This window comes from Scylla paramamosain, chromosome 30 (genome assembly GCF_035594125.1).
Source record: "Scylla paramamosain isolate STU-SP2022 chromosome 30, ASM3559412v1, whole genome shotgun sequence".
Classification (NCBI taxonomy): domain Eukaryota; kingdom Metazoa; phylum Arthropoda; class Malacostraca; order Decapoda; family Portunidae; genus Scylla; species Scylla paramamosain.
The window spans coordinates 9035902-9054114 of record NC_087180.1 but is presented as its reverse complement, the minus strand read 5'-3'; the positions used below and the strand labels follow the sequence as shown (position 1 = coordinate 9054114).

General features: G+C 41.9%; 1 protein-coding gene across 2 annotated transcripts in view; it reads right to left on the bottom strand.

Annotated features, from left to right (window-relative positions):
* LOC135116226 (cytochrome P450 2C15-like) overlaps positions 1–17790 on the bottom strand; it is an 18715-nt gene extending 925 nt beyond the window's left edge. The window contains exons 1-11 of one of the 2 annotated variants that reach the window (XM_064033581.1): positions 17474–17790; positions 10262–10390; positions 9990–10113; positions 9204–9334; positions 8488–8657; positions 7800–8030; positions 2399–2504; positions 1867–2047; positions 1045–1163; positions 806–946; positions 1–332 (exon numbers count right to left, since the gene is read on the bottom strand). The exon at positions 1–332 is cut by the window's left edge and continues 925 nt beyond it. In XM_064033581.1, the coding sequence (XP_063889651.1) occupies positions 148–332; positions 806–946; positions 1045–1163; positions 1867–2047; positions 2399–2504; positions 7800–8030; positions 8488–8657; positions 9204–9334; positions 9990–10113; positions 10262–10390; positions 17474–17495 (1539 nt within the window). In that variant the 5' untranslated portion in view covers positions 17496–17790 and the 3' untranslated portion in view covers positions 1–147. The remainder of the gene's footprint in view (positions 333–805; positions 947–1044; positions 1164–1866; positions 2048–2398; positions 2505–7799; positions 8031–8487; positions 8658–9203; positions 9335–9989; positions 10114–10261; positions 10391–17473) is intronic. The other variant, XM_064033582.1, reaches the window with a different exon arrangement.
* Between the last annotated feature and the right edge of the window lie 423 nt (positions 17791–18213).

The following is an 18213-nucleotide window of genomic DNA, read 5'->3' as shown; positions in this document are numbered from 1 at the left end:
TCTGGAGTGCCAAAAGCACCTTCGCTCTGATGCATCCAGAGGGAGTACTGGAGCCATAGGCAAGGATGCAGAAATAAGACTGTGACCGGAGAAGCCCAATGAAGAGAACAGTGTGACATAATAAGGTGCAGGGTCTGTGCTAGACTCTTAGTCACAAGTTGAACGGCACGTAAAACTAGCAGTATATCGTGGTGGGCTGGTGAATAATGGACTGGTATCGTCGATAGGGCTGTGCTCCTTGACAAACGTGACGTTGAACTTTTGCATCACGTGAGTGAAGAACAGGAAGAGGGTTTGTTTGGCCACTTGTTCCCCAGTACATATCCGCTTACCTGAAATGGAAAGCATGGGTATAATGGGTTTGTGGCCTTCTAACCTTAAATTGAATTTATGAAGTGTACCCATTAGAATGATGACCACAGTCAATCCTTGACGAAATTTAGATGAGAAATATCAGGGGCAGAAATGATTATCCTAGATGAGGGATCGGATTATAGAGCGAATGATAAAAGAATACAATGAAGAAGGAAGGTAAGTGGTGGAACATGTGTAGAGACTAAGTAAGACTGTTAGAAGAGAGATGAAATGTAGGTGAAGGTGAGGCGCAGGAAGGGCAGTAGCCAGTAGCAGTTTGACTCAGCTCCCACCATTCACTAACTACTTTATTGCATCTTTCTTTTCCATGACCTCTCATACTGGTCATTCCTCCTTCAGTTACCTGCATTGCAATACTCCTCAGTGCCTCCATAGTGATGCTATATTTTTGCTAAAATTCTCTATGAGCAGTCTTCCATCGTACACTTACCTGTTCCGAAGGGCATGAAGGCGTTATTCCACTTGTACTTTCCATTTTCATCAAGGAAATTCTGAGGATCGAACTCATTACTGTTCTTCCAGTACTCAGGACTTTTGTGGGAGTCGTCCAGGTTGGTCAGCAGCCAGGTTCCTGCAGGGAGGGTGACAGGATCAGTCGGATGCAGTTTTCGTTCTCTAACTACAGGTGTTTATATGTGACACTGCTTCAGCCATCAAAGAATACAGTACCTTTGGGTATGTCGTAGCCGCCAATCTTGCAGTCCTTGTTGGTAATATGTGGGAGAGAAAACTTAGGCAAGTTGAATGTTCTTTGCACCTCTTGAATGGTGGCCTTTACGTAAGGCAACCTACGGAAGGAAGGGAATAATGCCTCAGTGGTGTGGTGGTCAGCAGTCCTGCCGGAGAAAGCGGGATTCGTGGCTTCAGGAACTCTATCGGCCACCAAAGAAACTATGAGATCGAATGCTGCAGCAACTCGTTTATCCCAGGATAAGACTTTTTGAGAAATGCATTGTTCCCAATCCACCCAACACACACGTGTATACTGGCAGTTGATGGTGTGCTGCTCAGTTATTTTACTTTGTGCATTGATGCAATAAGTTTCTGCGTACCTCGCCTTGTTTATCACTTATGGTGTGGCACAAATCACGTTTCTCGTCTTTTGTAGCTCATAAAATACACAAGATTAAAGGATTCCTAGCCTTTCGTTCTTCCCTGAAAGTTAAGGTCAAAACTCCTTGGCTTTCGTTCAGTAACTATTCACTGCCAGGTGAACGGGGACTCCAGCGTGAAAAAAGGCAGTTCCATTGTCTCCGCCTAGCCAGGTATATAGATATGGGACCATTCGAATGTGAGCTGAAAAGGATTTTTCCTTTCCAAGAATGAAAACTTGACTAAAAGTCAGACTTGGCAATTTCATATTTTTCAATTTAAGAAATCTACATGTTCATTATTAGTACAAGGATGACAGTAGGGATATGGTAGGGTATGTGAGTTTGGCCAGTGTCATGACAAGGTAAAGTGTTAAGCTTGGAAGAAGAGGTATCTTACGATTCCATGTCGTAGAAGGAAGGACGGCGTTCCTTGCCGACGACCTCATCCAGCTCTTCGTGCACGCGGCTCTGCACATGCGGGTGTTTGCCCAACAGGTACATAGCTGTTGTGAGGGTGCTCGAGGTGGTTTCCATGCCAGCCATGAACATGTCAACGATCACACCTTCCATCATGTCCACTTGAAGTGAGAAACGTAAGTTTATTAAGAATCTGTATAAATTCACATGTGCTTCACGACAGTCTTTGGGTTTTTACTGGCAAAAATTGTGCTTATTCTTCAGAGAAAAGTGCTGATTATTCACCATTATGTCTTTTGTCATTCACTTCCCTAATATTTGCATTCATCTTCCTTCCTTACTATCGCACAATTATATAGAACATATTCCCTATCCTGTGCTTTATTAAGTCACATTCCAAACCTGACAATCATACAAGCACAGGCCACGTCTGCTGATTAATAATCCTTATCTTCCCTACTCCCTGCCACTTTCCTGTCACAATCTGAGACAAAGACAAAATTGATTCTTACGGGTGAAGTTGGGATTCTCTTTCTTCTCAATCTCCTTCAGGTAAAGTGCTGTGAAGTTATCGCCATTCTTGAGTTCTTCGTTGGTCATGAACTCCTTGATCTCCTCCTGAACAGGTCATGAGGAACTGTGTTAACTTGGCAGTGACATGATGGCAAATGTGATTGATGATGATGATGATGATGATGATGATGATGATGACCTTTTATTCTCTCTTATAATGAAACAGCGCCAAAAAGAAGTGTTGGGTTCCATGATTTCGTCAAATATAATTTTTCAAGCATGCAATAAAATAAGTATTACATAATTCGTTTCTGTAGTCCAAGAGTAACAGATATGCATACAATGAATCACATAAAACATAGCGTTGTATCCTTGGACTGTAAATACAGTGAGCACGTATTTGCATCATTTGCAACCAAAATTTCAATGTAAGAAGACGCCGAGTTTAGAAGGATGGAGGAAAATGATACAAGGCAAGAATGGAACAGGAGATGGGTGGGTGGCTTCTTTCAAGTGCTTACACTCGTTTCTGCGCATATGAATCATCGGACATCCCTGCACAGTCTAGATACGTCAGTGGAAGAGAGCAGCAAGGCGAAATTCTTTGAATACTTAACTTCCAAAGTGGAGCACATTCTTAAACTTTTCCTTTTTGCGGAGATCTCCATTCTTGGAGACTTCAAAGTTAACCACCAGCTTTGGCTTTCCTCTCCCTTCACTGACCATCCTGGTGAACTAGCCTTTAACTTTGCTATCCTCCACGGCCTAAAGCAATTGGTGCAACACCCTACTCGTATTTCTGACCGTCTAGGAGATACAACCAATATTCTTGACCTTTTCCTAATCTCTAATCCTTCTGATCATGCCGTTACCCTCTCTTCTCCGTTTGGCTCCTCGGATCATAATCTCATGTCTGTATCTTGTTCTATCGCTCCAATCCCTCCTCAGGATTCCCCTAAGCGGAGGTGCCTCTGGCGTTTTGCCTCTTCTAGTTTTGGAGACCTGAGGAGGCATTTTGCTGATTTTCCTTTGAATGACTACTGCTTCCGTGTCAGAGACCCGTCTCTGTGTGTCTAGCGCATAACTGAGGTGATAGTTTATGGCATGGAGGCGTACATTCCTCACTCTTTATCTCAACTTAAACCTTCCAAACTTTGGTTTAAAACAGTCTATTTTCGTGCCGTACATGATAGAGAAGTGGCCCACAAAAGGTACTTGAGCCTTCCATCACCAGAATCTTATGCGCTTTATATTTCTGCCTGGAACTATGCCATATCTGTTCTCCAGCTAGCCAAAAACTACTTTATTAACAGAAAGTTCAAAATCTTTCAAGATGTAACTCACCTCGTGACTTTTAGCATTCAGCCAAAAACATCTCCAATAACTTTGCTTTTCTTCTTTCCCTCCTTTATTTCAACCAGATGGCACCGCTGCTGTCACATCTATCTCTAAAACTGAACTCTTCGTTCAATCCTTTCCTGAAAAGTCTACCTTGGATTATTCAGGGCTTGTTCATGCTACCTATTAAAATTCTTCTCAATAATGTTTTCCGTGCCCTCGTTGGCCTAAACCCTTGGAAGGCTTATGGACCTGATGGGATCCCTTCTATTGTTCTCCGAAGCTGCATCTCCGTGCTTGCATCTTGCCTAGTCACTCTTTCAGTTCGGTCTGTCAACATCTACCTTTCCTTCTTGCTGTAAGTTTGCCTACAATCAGCTTGTTTATAAAAAGGGTGACAGTTTGAATCCCTCAAATTTCTATCCTATTGTTTTAATTTTCTGCCTATCTAAAGTTTTTCTAATCTATCTTCAACAGGAAGATCCTTAAATATCTGTCACTTCACAACCTTCTATCTGATCGCCAGTATGGGTTCCGTTAAGGCCGCTCTACTGGTGATCTTCTGGCTTTCCTTAATGAGTCTTGGTTATCCTCTTTTAGAGATTCTGGTGAAACTTTTGCTGTTGCCTTAGACATATCAAAAGCTTTTGGTAGAATCTGGCACGAAGCTTTGATGTCTAAACTATCCTCCTACGGCTTCTATTCTTCTCTCTGTAACTTCATCTCAAGTTTCCTTTCTGACCGTTCTGTTGCTGCTGTGGTACACGGTCACTCTTCTCCTAAATCTATTAGCAGTGGTGTTCCTCAGGTTCTGTTCTGTCATCCACTCTTATTATTCATCAATGACCTTTTAAACTAAACTTCTTGTCCTATCCACTCCCACGCTAATGATACCACCCTGCACTTTTCCACGTCTTTTTGTAAGCGTGCAACGTTTCAGGAAGTAAACAGTTCATGCAGGGAAGCCACAGAACACTTGACTTCTGATCTCTCTAAAATCTCTGATTGTGGCAGAGCAAACTTGGTATTATTTAATGCCTCAAAAACTCAATTCCTCCATCTACTAATTTGACAACCTTCTAGACAATTATCCCCTCTTTTTCATTGACACTCAACTATCCCCCTCTTCTACTACTAATCATATAACGAATACTTATATAATGGGACCTGTTAATAAATTTGTAGGAGACAGTAGACACCTACAAAAATGTTGATTACTTCCAGTGAGGTCTGAAGCACTAAATCATCAGGTGCTGTGAACTTATCATAACCCAGCTGTGATCTTACTGAACGTTTTCCTTTATGACTAATCACACACACAAACTTCACTCAATATTCTAAATCTTTCAAGATCTAACTCCTCTCATGACTTTTGGCATCTAGCCAAAAAGCATCTCCAATAACATTGCTGTTCTTCTTTCCCTCCTTTATATCAACTGGATGGCACGACTGCTATAACATCTATCTCTAAAACTGAACTCTTCGCTCAATCCTTTGCTAAAAAGTCTACCTTGGATTATTCAGGGCTTGTTCCTTCTCCTCCACCCTATGATTACTTCATGGTACCTATTAAAAATTCTTCACAATGATGTTTTCCGTGCCCTAACTGGCCTAAACCTTCGGAAGGCTTATGGACCTGATGGGGTCCTTCCTATTGTTCTCCGAAACTGCACCTCAATCCACTTTGTCCACTTTGATGGACACTTTGTCACAATGATGTTTTCCGTGCCCTAACTGGCCTAAACCTTCGGAAGGCTTATGGACCTGATGGGGTCCTTCCTATTGTTCTCCGAAACTGCACCTCCGTGTTTGCACCTTGCCTAGTGACTCTTTCAGTTCTATGTCAATATCTACTTTTTCTTCTTGCTGGAAGTTTGCCTTCATTCAGCTTTTTCATAAAAAGGGTGACAGTTTTAATTCTTCAAACTTCCGTCCTATTATTTAAATTTCTTGTCTATCTAAAGTTTTTTAATGTATTCTCAAAAGCAAGATTCTTAAATATCTATCACTTCACAACCTTCCATCTGATTGCCAGTACGGGTTCCGTCAAGACCGCTCTGCTGATGACCTGGCTTTCCTCAATGAGTCTTGGTTATCCTCTTTTAGGGATTTTGGTGAAACTTTTGCTGTTGCCTAAGACATATCAAAAGCTTTTGATAGAGTCTGGTATAAAGCTTTGATTTCCAAACTACTCTCCTATGGCTTCTATTCTTCTCTCTGTAACTTCATCTCAAGTTTCCTTTCTGACCGTTCTGTTGCTGCTGTGGTAGACGGTTACTCTTCTCAAGTTTCCTTTCTGACCGTTCTGTTGCTGCTGTGGTAGACGGCCACTCTTCTCCTAAATCTATTAACAGTTGTATTCCTCATGCTTCTGTCCTGTCATCCACTCTCTTCCTATTATTCATCAATGATCTTCTAAACCAAACTTCTTGTCCTATCCACTCCTACGGTGATGATACTATACTGCACTTTTCCACCTCTTTTCTTAGACGTCCAGCGCTTCAGGAAGTAAACAGTTCACGCAGGGAAGCCACAGAACACCTGACTTCTGATCTTTCTAAAATCTCTGATTGCGGCAGAGCAAACTTAATTTTGTTCAATACCTCAAAAACTCAATTTGTCCATCTATCAACCCGACACAGCCTTCCAGGTAAGTATCTAACACTTCTTCAATGACACTCATCTGTCCCTCTCTTTTACGCTGAACATCCTCCATCTGTACTTTACTTATAATCTAAATTGGAAACTTCACATCTCATCTCTAGCTAAAACAGCTTCTATGAAGTTAGGTGTTCTGAGTCGTCTGCCCCAATTTTTCTCATCTCTCTCCACAGCTGCTAACTCTGTACAGGGGCCTTATCTGTCCTTGTATATGTCATGTCCTTCACATGTATGGAGGTTGGGGGGTTCCACTCATTCTGCTCTTTTAGACAAAGTGGAATGAACTCCTCTCCTCGAAATGACTGTCTTCAGCCACTTTCTCATCGCCGCAGTGTTGCATCTCTTGGTATCTTCTATCGCTATTTTCACGCTATCTGCTATTCTGATCTTGCTAACTGCACGCCTCCCCTCCTCCCATGGCCTCGCTGCACAAGACTTTCTTCTTTCTCTCACCCCTATTCTGTCCATCTCTAAAAGGAAAAGTTAACTAGTATTCTCAATCATTTATTCCTTTTTCTGGTAAAATCTGGAATTCTCTGCCTGCTTCTGTATTTTCACCTTCCTAGGACTTGAACTCTTTCAAGAGGGAGGTTTCAAGACACTTTATCCTGTAATTTTTGACTACCGCTTTCGATTTTGTTCGGGGACCGCTACTTCAGTGGGCCTCTCTTTTTTTTTTTATTGCAGTTTCGTTGCCCTTGGGTGGTGCCCTTTCTACATAAAAAAATAAGTAAATATATGAAATAAATAAATAAATAAATAAATAAACAAATAATAATAAATAAAATAAAGAGATATAAAATAAAAAAAAGATTCATATCGTTCTGGATCTAATGTGCTCAGTGACTATTGTAGTTTAGTTTTAAAAGTATTCTATTATTTCTTTTTCTTATCAAATAGTATCTGTGTAATGAATGCTACACCTTAGAATCTACACTATTATGTATAACAATAATAACAACGGACTAAGATATTTTACATTTATCATTTTCAGAGAGATTAGATGAGATATGTTTGCATATCTCAAGAGTGAAAGACGGTGCTTCATGTGTTGAGAAGCATATAGATAAGAATATGAATATTCTCACATCTTCCTGTAGTATATTGACTCTATAAATAGTTTTGTACTACCTTAGATTCAACTAAAAAGAGCCAGTATCTGATCTATTTAAAGGCTGAAAATTTCAATTCGGGATACCTTGGTTGTGGGGTGAATACGGTAACCATTATACCACAGGACGGGACGTCATATTCACAGCCTAAACAGTTTGCACAAGAGTGAAAGTTTTCTTGTGAAACAAATCTTCCAAAATGTTATCATGGATGATTGTTCTCTAGATCCCATGTGTTTTACTACCACTCCACACAATACACAGGTCACAGAAGCAAGCTAATCCATACCTTGATAAAAGAGCACATCTTCTTGAGGCTCTTGAGGCCGTTTCTGTGAGTGGGAATGTACTCTATTACTTTAAATATGTGTGGAATGTGTTGGTCGGGGGAGAGAGGATTGAAATCAGCTGGTACAAAGAAGTCCTTCACCATTTCGTTAAACCTGGCGTGGCTGTACGGGTAGCGCTTCCCCATGACCAGTGTCCACAGTACATTGATGACTGAGCGGTGAAACAGATGCTGGAAAAAACGCGAAATCTTGTAAGATTAAGTTATTTATGTATATTTTCTCACTTAACATCTACAAATTTTGTTTTGCTTCTACTTTTCCATGGCCATATCATCATGTCTCAATTGTAAGCCTAGTACTTGACTTGCACTATACTACTACAATACCATCTCTCACGACCACCATAATCTGAATATGCCGTTGCTTCCATTGTAGTCTCAACGAATGTTAGTGATAGGGTTTCATAAAGACAGTACCCTATCGCCTCAGAAGAGGTCAGCCGGAAAACATATATATTTGTATTATTGTTAACCTGACAGAAATAGGTCAACAACAACAAGAACAACAACAACAACAACGGAGATTAAATGTAAAACAAAAACAATTGATTGTAATCAGCAACTCTTGGCATAATGTAGAGTGCGTCATTTAAACATGAGGAGCGTACAGGTAAGACAAGGAACTCACACTCATTTCTATGGGGCGACCTCCTTCCTTCACCAGGACATCAATGAACTCTGCGATCTCATCAGTAGTGAGGGACTCGAAACTACTTTTGCCGAAGCCCAAGCCGCTGAGATGGCGTAGGAAGAATCTCTGCTGCTCCTGCCACAACTGTCCATTCGTTGCTATAATACCTGTGAAAAAGGTAAATATGAGTAATACGCATCCATTTACGCATGGGGGTGACATCAGGCGCATGGACTTAAGAAATTAGTGTATTTGCAAAATGTATGCAAGCTTATTTGGTTTTAAGTTTATATATACAGTATGAAACATTTAATGTACAGATCAGACACCTATCTAACATTCGACATAGTAAACCGCAAAATTTGAAGCTTCGGTAATGGAAACTACAAATTTTTATCTCTCTCAACACCAGGAGGCTTGTTTCTGAGACAAATTGTCAAATTCACATTAAAGGAATTGTTTGTGGATGACAGGTAGCCATAAGTAATTATTTGACAACACGATTGGTATGCAGTCTTCCTAGGTTTTGAACTCCTTAATTTTGACTGCTTTAAATGTTGTGGTCATCAGTTGTAGGTATGGTCATGTGGCCCTAGTGGCCCAAAACCTGTGCAGCCTTGCTGTATGTCGTCCAGCAATCCTATATGAGTAATCTGCTTCAAATCGATGATCCATCAGTCTTGAAGCAGCCACGTTCCGACACCTGGACTTACCGATATTAGGTGTGCGGCCGTTCGTAAGTATGATGTTCTTGCCACTGCCGAACATGAAATCAGGATGGTCGGCAGTGTTCTTGCGACTAAAGGTCTCCTTGATGAGCTTGGGGCCGCTCACCATCACCACCCTTTCAAAACCCAGGCTCTCATTATTATCACCGACGATGATTTTGGTGCAGCATTCTTCATTGTGTTTAAATCAAAGAAGAAAACTTAAAGGAACTATAGCATAATAAATCCGAATCTGCGTGAACGCCAAACTATAACTGAATGAGAAAGAATAAGTCAGAGTTAATTCATTAATAGTTCACTCAAACTGAGGAAGTGAATGGGGACGTAAGGTGTACTGTGTGCGAGTACAACAGAAGGATGATCACCCAGAGAGAGAGAGAGAGAGAGAGAGAGAGAGAGAGAGAGAGAGAGAGAGAGAGAGAGAGAGAGAGAGAGAGAGAGAGAGAGAGAGATTAACTGGTTAACTTTCCTTGCCGTTGGGCAGCAAACATCATGAAGGTCAACATTAAACTCAGACGCTGTGTCGTGTGAGAAGTGCACTATTACATGAGTGAGTATGAAATATCAGGTAATACCAAAAAGATGGTCACTTTACGATTTCATCCAACCAACAAATTCCTGGTGTGCCATGTGTTGTTTTAATGACTAACATAAGAACACAAGTCATAAGAAGGTGCAATAAGTTGCAATCTAACATGACGCCATATGAACTATTTATACTTTAGAACAGAAAATCAACCAACCAATCTAGCAAACATGTCTTTATGTTACCTGTTGCCGAATATTGCAAAGCTTGCTACATCACCGTATTTCTTCCTCAGGCCACGCAGCATCTCCACGCTGGGCCCGAACGGCATGGACAGGAGGGAACCCACCACGGGAAGGATCATCATTCCTGTCAACAGAGTCGCCACATCAATCAAGTGTTCACGGTTGAAATGTAAAGCTTGCTGTTGACATTACGACTCAGTGTCCACGTCTAATGCACTCTAACTTTCGATCACCTATTACTCAGTGCCTCATGCACCTGCAGCGTCACTCACCAGGAGGAAAGTTCTTGGGTCGCCCTTGAAAAACTCTGAGGACGAGGAGGGTCGTAAACAGAACCAGCATGAAAGTAGGGAACCACGCCCCCACCAGCCCCACATCCCAGGCGAGCACATTGGACATTCCTGCACAGAGTTCTTTTATTAGAAGATGAGCGGCTGAACCCGCCGCATGTAAAGTAACTCTGTCAAATTTCCTATTATGATATATTATTATTCAATTGTTCCATACATATTACATTCATTGTAAAATAACAATAAGGTCATTCTCAAACCTAAGGATTTTTTTCACATTCTATTATAAAAATAAATAAAATAATAAATAAATAAAATAAAATAAAATAAAATAAAATAAATTTCATTAGTATTGTCGAAATGATAATTATTTCCAGTGAGGTCTGAAGCATTGGGTCAGGGGGTGCTGTGAACTTATTAATAACCCAACTGTGACCTCACTCAACGTTTCCCTTTGTCTCTCACAACACGATGGGGCAGACACAACCCGTCCTCTTCCTTCACACAAAACTACATGCACCTAATTACCCACACACCCTTCACTCAGAATATTACAGTAATAATGCAACACCAGCACCAGCCTCCCTATCTGGGGAGGGGACTACAAATGTCCCCAGGTCGGACAGATTTTTTTTTTCATTATTTTTCATTATTTTCTTCATTAACTTCTGCAACATTCGCGGTCTTAGATCTAATTTTCAATCAGTAAAGCACCACCTCTCCTCTACTAAACCTCATCTTCTTTCCCTCACTGAAACATAGATGTCTGAGACAACTGACAGTAGCTCCTTTCCTGTTCCCTCCTACTTCCTCTATCCTCATTTTCACTCTACAGCTGGATGATGCGTGTATGTGCTCAGAGACTTAACTTGCTCTTTTGGCCACGATCTTGAATCTTCTGAGTTTTCATCATCTGGATATCCCTCACCTAACTTCTCTGACTATAAGAAATTCTTTGACTACTTAAATTCCAATGTGGAGCACATTCTGATTCTCTTCCCTTCATTCTTGGAGACTTCAATGTTCACCACTAGCTTTGTCTTTCCTCTCCCTTCACTGACCATCCTGGTGAACTAGCCTCCAATTTTGCTATTCTCCACGACCTAGAACAACTGGTGCAACACTATACTCGCATTCCTGACCGTCTAGGAGATACGGCCGACATTCTTGATCTTTTCTTAACCTCTAATCTTTCTGCTTATGCTGTCAATCTATCTTCTCCGTTGGACTCCTCCGATTACAATCTCCGATTACAATCTCATATCTGTATTTGTATCTTGTCCTATTGCTCCAATCCCTCCTGAGGATCCCTCAGAGCGGAGATACCTCTGGCGTTTTGACATTCCCGTCACTTCACAAAGCATTAAAACCCTTTTACTCCTCCATAGGCCGCTGAAATATTTTCCCAGCTGCGGGAATTTTCCCAGACGCCATCACTGCGTTACCAAATAGCATTTCCCATATTTTACCTCCTCAGACCTCATAAGACATCACCACCATCACCATAGATCACCTATAACACCATAACACCATCCCCAAAGACATCAATAACAACACCACCTCCAAAGACACCAATGACGCCGCAACACCATTGCAGCCCCATCCACAAAATGGCTGCCTCTCACCCCGATGTTGCCCCTCATCGTTACATAACCAACACAACTCCCCAACCAAATTTCAGCGGACAAGAGCTCTTGATATCACAAAAGACTCACCAACCTGATCCTGGATATCAGGGTTACACAGCCACATCAGTAATACCTCCACACACACACACCACCACCGCACCCGAATTTATTCTCCGAGACATGTCAACCCTCTGTTCTCCCTCAGGGCCTCCGACGCCCTGTCTTAAGAATTTGCTGAATCATTACAAACCCCAAACAGCTATCGCCTCTTGCATCAACACATTCCACCTCAAATACACCTCACCTCTTCCCTTACATATAGATACATATAAAGAACTTAAATTACGAAGAGAATAATACTACATGAAATAAAATGAGTAAATAAGCCTCATACTAACTTATAACTAAGAATAAATACATGCACAGGAAGAAAACGTGTTCCTTTTCAGGGTAAACTCGGCCAATAACATGACATCCCCTTTCCAAAAAAGGCGTGAGGTTCCTGATTAGGATGCCTCCCGACTAGCTGGGGCGCAAGACAAGGCATCACCAATAATCTTCTCACTGCCTTTTACATGGTGCATCTCTAGGTCATAATCCTGGAAGACCAGATACCATCTCATGAACCTTTCATTGGTGTTTTTCACTATATGCTTGACGATCAGGGGGCTATGGTCAGTGAAGGCCTGCACATGCTGCCCTGTCCCTTTGACATATATTTCAAAATAACTCAAACTCAGCACAAGTCCCAAAGCCTCTTTCTCAATAGTGCTGTAAGCCTTCTGATATGGCAGCAACTTCTTAGAATAATAGCCTATAGGGTGCTTATGATCCTGCATTAACACACCACCCACACCATTCTGACTGGCATCCACATATAACACAAAGGGTTTTCCATAATCAGGCATGCGCAGCACTGGGGTACTGATTAACATTTTCTTAATTTCCACGAAAGCTTTCTCACAATGTTTATCCCAACAAAATTTTGACTTTTTTACTCGGTAACTTGGTCAGGGGCATGGCAACATCTGAAAAATGTTTACAAAAACGCCTATAATATCTATTTACCCCTAAAAATCTCAATATATCCTTCCTGTTGGTGGGTAGAGGGAGATCTACAATGTCTTTAACCTTGGCTTCCACAGTTCTCACTTCACCTTTCCCTACCTTGAAACCCAAGTATTCTACATTGCACAAAATGACTTTCATCAATTTTAGTGAGATTGGCATCATCCAACCTCCTGAATATTTCCTCCAGTAACTGCACATGTTCCTCCCAACTCTCAGTGTATAGCAAAATATCATCTATATACACATAACATCCCTGCAATCCTTTTAGTACTCTGTTCATCAATCTCTGAAAAGAACTACCACTGTTCTTCATCCCATACGAAAGAACTTTGTACTGATACAATCCATCCATGGTGACAAAAGCTGATATGGCTTTTGCCCTCTCAGTAAGTCCTACTTGACAGTACCCTTTCAAGAAATCAATTTTTGTTATGAAGTTTGCATCACTCACATAATCTATATAATCATCAACTTTATGCATAGCTTCAGGTTTTGTCACCATGTTAATCTCCCTATAATCTGTACAAAAACGGAAACTTTCTTGACCATGTTTGGGCACTAATACACATGGTGAGCTCCATGGACTTTCACAGGGCTCAATCAAGTCATGCTTCAACATATACTCCATTTCCTCTCTCATGATTTCTCTTTTCTGTGGGTTAACTCTGTAAGGATGTTGTTTGATGGGTTCAGCCTCCCCAACATCTACGTCATGTACCACCATATTTGTTTTTCTAGGTGCATCAGGGAACAAAGAACTAAATTTTTCAATGATCTCCCTAATCTTTTCCTTCTTTTCTAACTCCATTTGTCCCAGTTTATCATTCAAATTTCCCTTTCTCCTTCCTTTTCATGGAAAGGTTTCAACATATTTTTGTGATGCAACTGGTTCTTTTTCTTCCTCCCTGAGTTTTTATGACATAATTGACATCATGCTGGACTTTAACTACAAAACTAGAATCGGAGATTCAGGCAGCCGAAATGCGAGTGCTCAGAATAATCAGGGGTGTTACAAGAAGGGACAAGATGAGAAATGTTTAAATAAGAGAAGAGTTGGGAATGAGGCCGCTACTGGAGGATGTTGATAGAGCAAGACTGAGATGGTTTGGACATGATATGAGAATGGAAGAAGATCGGCATGCTAAGAAATATATGGAGTGGGCTTCCCTCCACTTTCACCGTGCCTTCACTGGTGAAATACTCAAAGCCCTCATCCTTCTGTGGCTCCTCTGTTATCTGTGCATTCATATTCTCCACGTACTTCACCAGCAAGGTCTCCTTGGGCGGCTACTGCTCCTGTAGCGAAGGTGAAGTGCTACTTGGCCGCCCGGAAGTTGCTCAAGCGAGAAGTGTAGGCTCCCAACTATGACTCTTGGTCATAGTAGTGTTTAGTCCATGAAGGGTAACAGTTTCCAGTGTCTTAACAGTATAACTATGGCAAAGGAAACTTAGCCTGAGTATTCTCTGTTTTTGTTTCAGCAAAAAACATGAACAATATATACAACAATTACTTAACACAACAAACGAAACGCACAAAATTATAGAAAAAGAGAGTGTATGTGTGTGTGTATGTCTGTGTGAAGAAAGGAGTAATAAGATGTGTTGAGAAGATGTGTAACACATGTGTGAAAGAGCGTGCACAGAATGTGTACAAGTAAGAAAATGTATAAAGTGAGGACAGAAGAGATGAAAGACAAAAGCCTGTGCAGTAGAGAGAGTGAAAACGGAAGGGTGAAAATATAACAGAAAACGGAGTGCTAGGAGCGGTGACTTGTGTCCCGCTACACTCCCACTGGCTTTGGCCTTCCCTTCAGACACTAGTACTTCCTATGCCCACTTCTCCCACATCCAAGGCACTTAACAGCACCTTCATCACCACTACTCTTCTTGTGGTAGGTAGCACTTCCTGGCCCAATCCTTTGTGGCATAGACCTCAGGTTGTGGCGGGGGCATGTTGTAATTGGAAAAATTATAGTTGTTCGGGCGGGGCTGGTTTGGCCTGTGGAATGATCTCAAGTTCATCTGGTGGTCATTCCTATATCTCTGATGACCATCACTTTTGCTGGAGAGTGAGTTTCTCCCTCCATGATATTCACATCTACTCAGCCCATGGACTTCACAATAACTGTCAGCCCTGCATCCAACTTCCATCACATCTTTCCCATTATATGATCTGGGCTCATATTTTAAACTGGGGGCACTTGGTCCATAAATTGTTCCATCAGCAGAACTCCTTTTACCACCTCGACCGTAGTAACTTCCACCGTTTCAGTTTAAGACAGCACTCTCGAGCCATCTCGAGATAAGTGGTACTTGGGCGTTTTCTGATCCTGCGGAACCTTTCCCGGTACACTTCCGGACTTACACGGGTTGATCCCAACGCCACTTCCTTTATCACTTTATAATCACTCGCCTCTCGCTCACTCAAACTCGCATATGCCTCCCTGGCCTTTCCTTCAAATTTAGACTGGACCAGCAATGCTCACTCATTTTCATTCCATCCCATCAACTTTACAGTTTTTTCAAACAGAAGGAAGAAACCTTCTTTCTCCCCTTCTACAGATTTAGGCACATAGATTACATTTCTCTCTACATCCCCGTTTCCTTGAGCACCGTTTCCTGCTCTGGCCTCTGTTAATTTAATTCCGTTTTCTGCTTTTATGCCTCTGTTAATTTAATTCCGTTTTCTGCCTTTATCTTTTCTATTTCTAACTCCTTCTGCATTTGCAACTGCTCCCTCTGCATCTCCACTTCTTTCTGCATTTGCAACTGGTTTCATTAATTCAAAGTTTTCACTACTAGAAAGGCCATCCGTTCTGCCAAGTGCACCCAGATTTATCTCACTTAACCCAGCAACTCCCTCTACACTCTCTCCATCATCACCCTCACTTTCATCATCATTTTTAAACTAACTCCTCTCCACGAGAGCATTTTTCAACTCCACCTGCATTTCCTCCTTTTTCTTGAATTTCAACTCGGAACTTCTCAGTCACTAAACACAATTCCTCCTTGGTTAGCGGGTGCAAGGCATGCACACTCCTTGACAGAAGGAACACCTCAACACATTTAGCCGCCATGATTACAATCACTACACCACAAAATATTCCTCAAAAATTTACACCATTATTATTTATTATTAATATTTGAACCGATAAAATACACCTTCACACACCAATACCGGCACCATAAAATGATACATACATGGTTTAAAGAAATATTTCACACAGGTAAATTCCTCTCAGTGATAATTACCGTGTAACACTCATTACACCCCACAAATATTCACATTCACAATCTCAGACGGGCCCACATTTCTGTCGCGATCCCGGTTATCTTTCCAAGAAAGTGAACGTTACACTGATCCCAGAAGGCTTTAAGGTCTGGATTTTTAAAGGCCTCGAATACCTACCCGGCCTATCCGAAATCGCCAGCTATTAAACCTTCTCACAAAATCCTTACCTTGGTACAGCACGCCAGGAATCACTATAATGCCAGATCAATGTTGGGGTAGAAAACACAATTATTCTATATAATAACAAGATATATTAATAATAATGTTAACTCAAAAATAAATTGAGGTAGTACACATAATTAGGGAACAAATTTCTACCCTAGACCAACACAGGATAATTCCCCCACTCACTCACAAAAGATTCCCCTCTTTTTCTCAGGCTCTTATATCGTCTCCCTTATTGCTCAGAGACTATACACACCAATATATGACATTCCCGTCGCTTCACAAACCATTAAAACCCTTTTACCCCTCCATACGCAGCTGAAATATTTTCCTCAGCTGCGGGTATTTCCCCAGATGCTGTCACTGCGTCACCAAATAACAATTCCCGTATTTTACCCCCTCAAACTTCGTAAGACATCACCACCATCACCATACATCACATATAACACCATAACACCATCCCCAAAGACCAGTAACACCACAATACCACCTTCGTAAGACATCACCACCATCACCATAGATCACCTATAACACCATAACACCATCCCCAAAGACACCAATAGCACCACAACACCACCCCCAAAGACACCAATGACGCCACAACACCATCGCAGCCCCAACCACAAAATGGCTGCCTCTCACCTCGACGGTTACATTACCAACACAATTCACCAACGAAAATTCAGCGGACAAAAGCTCTTGATACCACAAAAGATTCACCAACCTGATCCTGGATATCAGGGTTACACCGCCACACCACTAATACCTCCACACACACACACACTCCATCAAAATACCACACCCAGATTTATCCCCCGAGACAATAACCTTCTGTTTTCCCTCAGGGCCTCCGTCTCTCTGTCTTAAGAATTTGTTGAGTCATTACAAACCCCAAATACTTATCGCCTCTTGCTTCAACACATTCCACCTCAAATACACCTCACCTCTTCCCTTACATATACATACATATAAATAACTTAAATTACGAAGAGAATAATACTACATGAAATAAAATGAGTAGATAAGCCTCATACTAACTTATAACTAAGAATAAAGACATGCACAGGGGGAAAACGTAACACGGTGGACACTAAGAAAGGGTCGGACGCCGTGGATGGACTGTGCACCTCTACGAGGAGAACAGGAGCGGGACTGTGGGTGAGCAGGCCCAGTAGGGCACGGTGCTGGGAGGACGGCCGAGCGAGCAGTTGCTTGCTGGTGATAAGTGGTAGCTGTGACAGGCTGATGCCTTATCTCGCCTGCGGGCACTGGTGAAACAGCCGACCAGAGGAGAGATGCCTGACGCCCTGCGCCTTCCCTGACGGCCACGAAGTGAGACGGTTGCCAGGACTCGCAAGCAGAACTTAGTTGACAGGAAGGGGTAGGGACATGTACCCATGTCCCACGTATGTACACACGTACGGATATACGCCCTTTACTTTCCTAACTACTGGAAAATCCCAGTTATATAGTTGCAAGATAAAGTTTAATATGCATACATAAGGACAAGGGAAATGTATCTAGATAGCCGGACGTGAATGCTTCGGTGAGCTAACAAAGTCTTCTTTGATTCAAGGTTAAATGTTCCCCTTGCCTATTATATGCGGAGTTACAAAGGCTGAGTTTAATGTTTGTTTTCTAGTCTGTGCCCTCCCAGAGGTCACCGTGTGGAGTGCCCGTGTCCTCTGACGAGACACTGTGTGCAGCACCCGTGCCCCCGCGCTGTCGAGACACTGTCTGAGAACTGTGTCCTCGCGCTGGCGAGACGCCATTTAGTG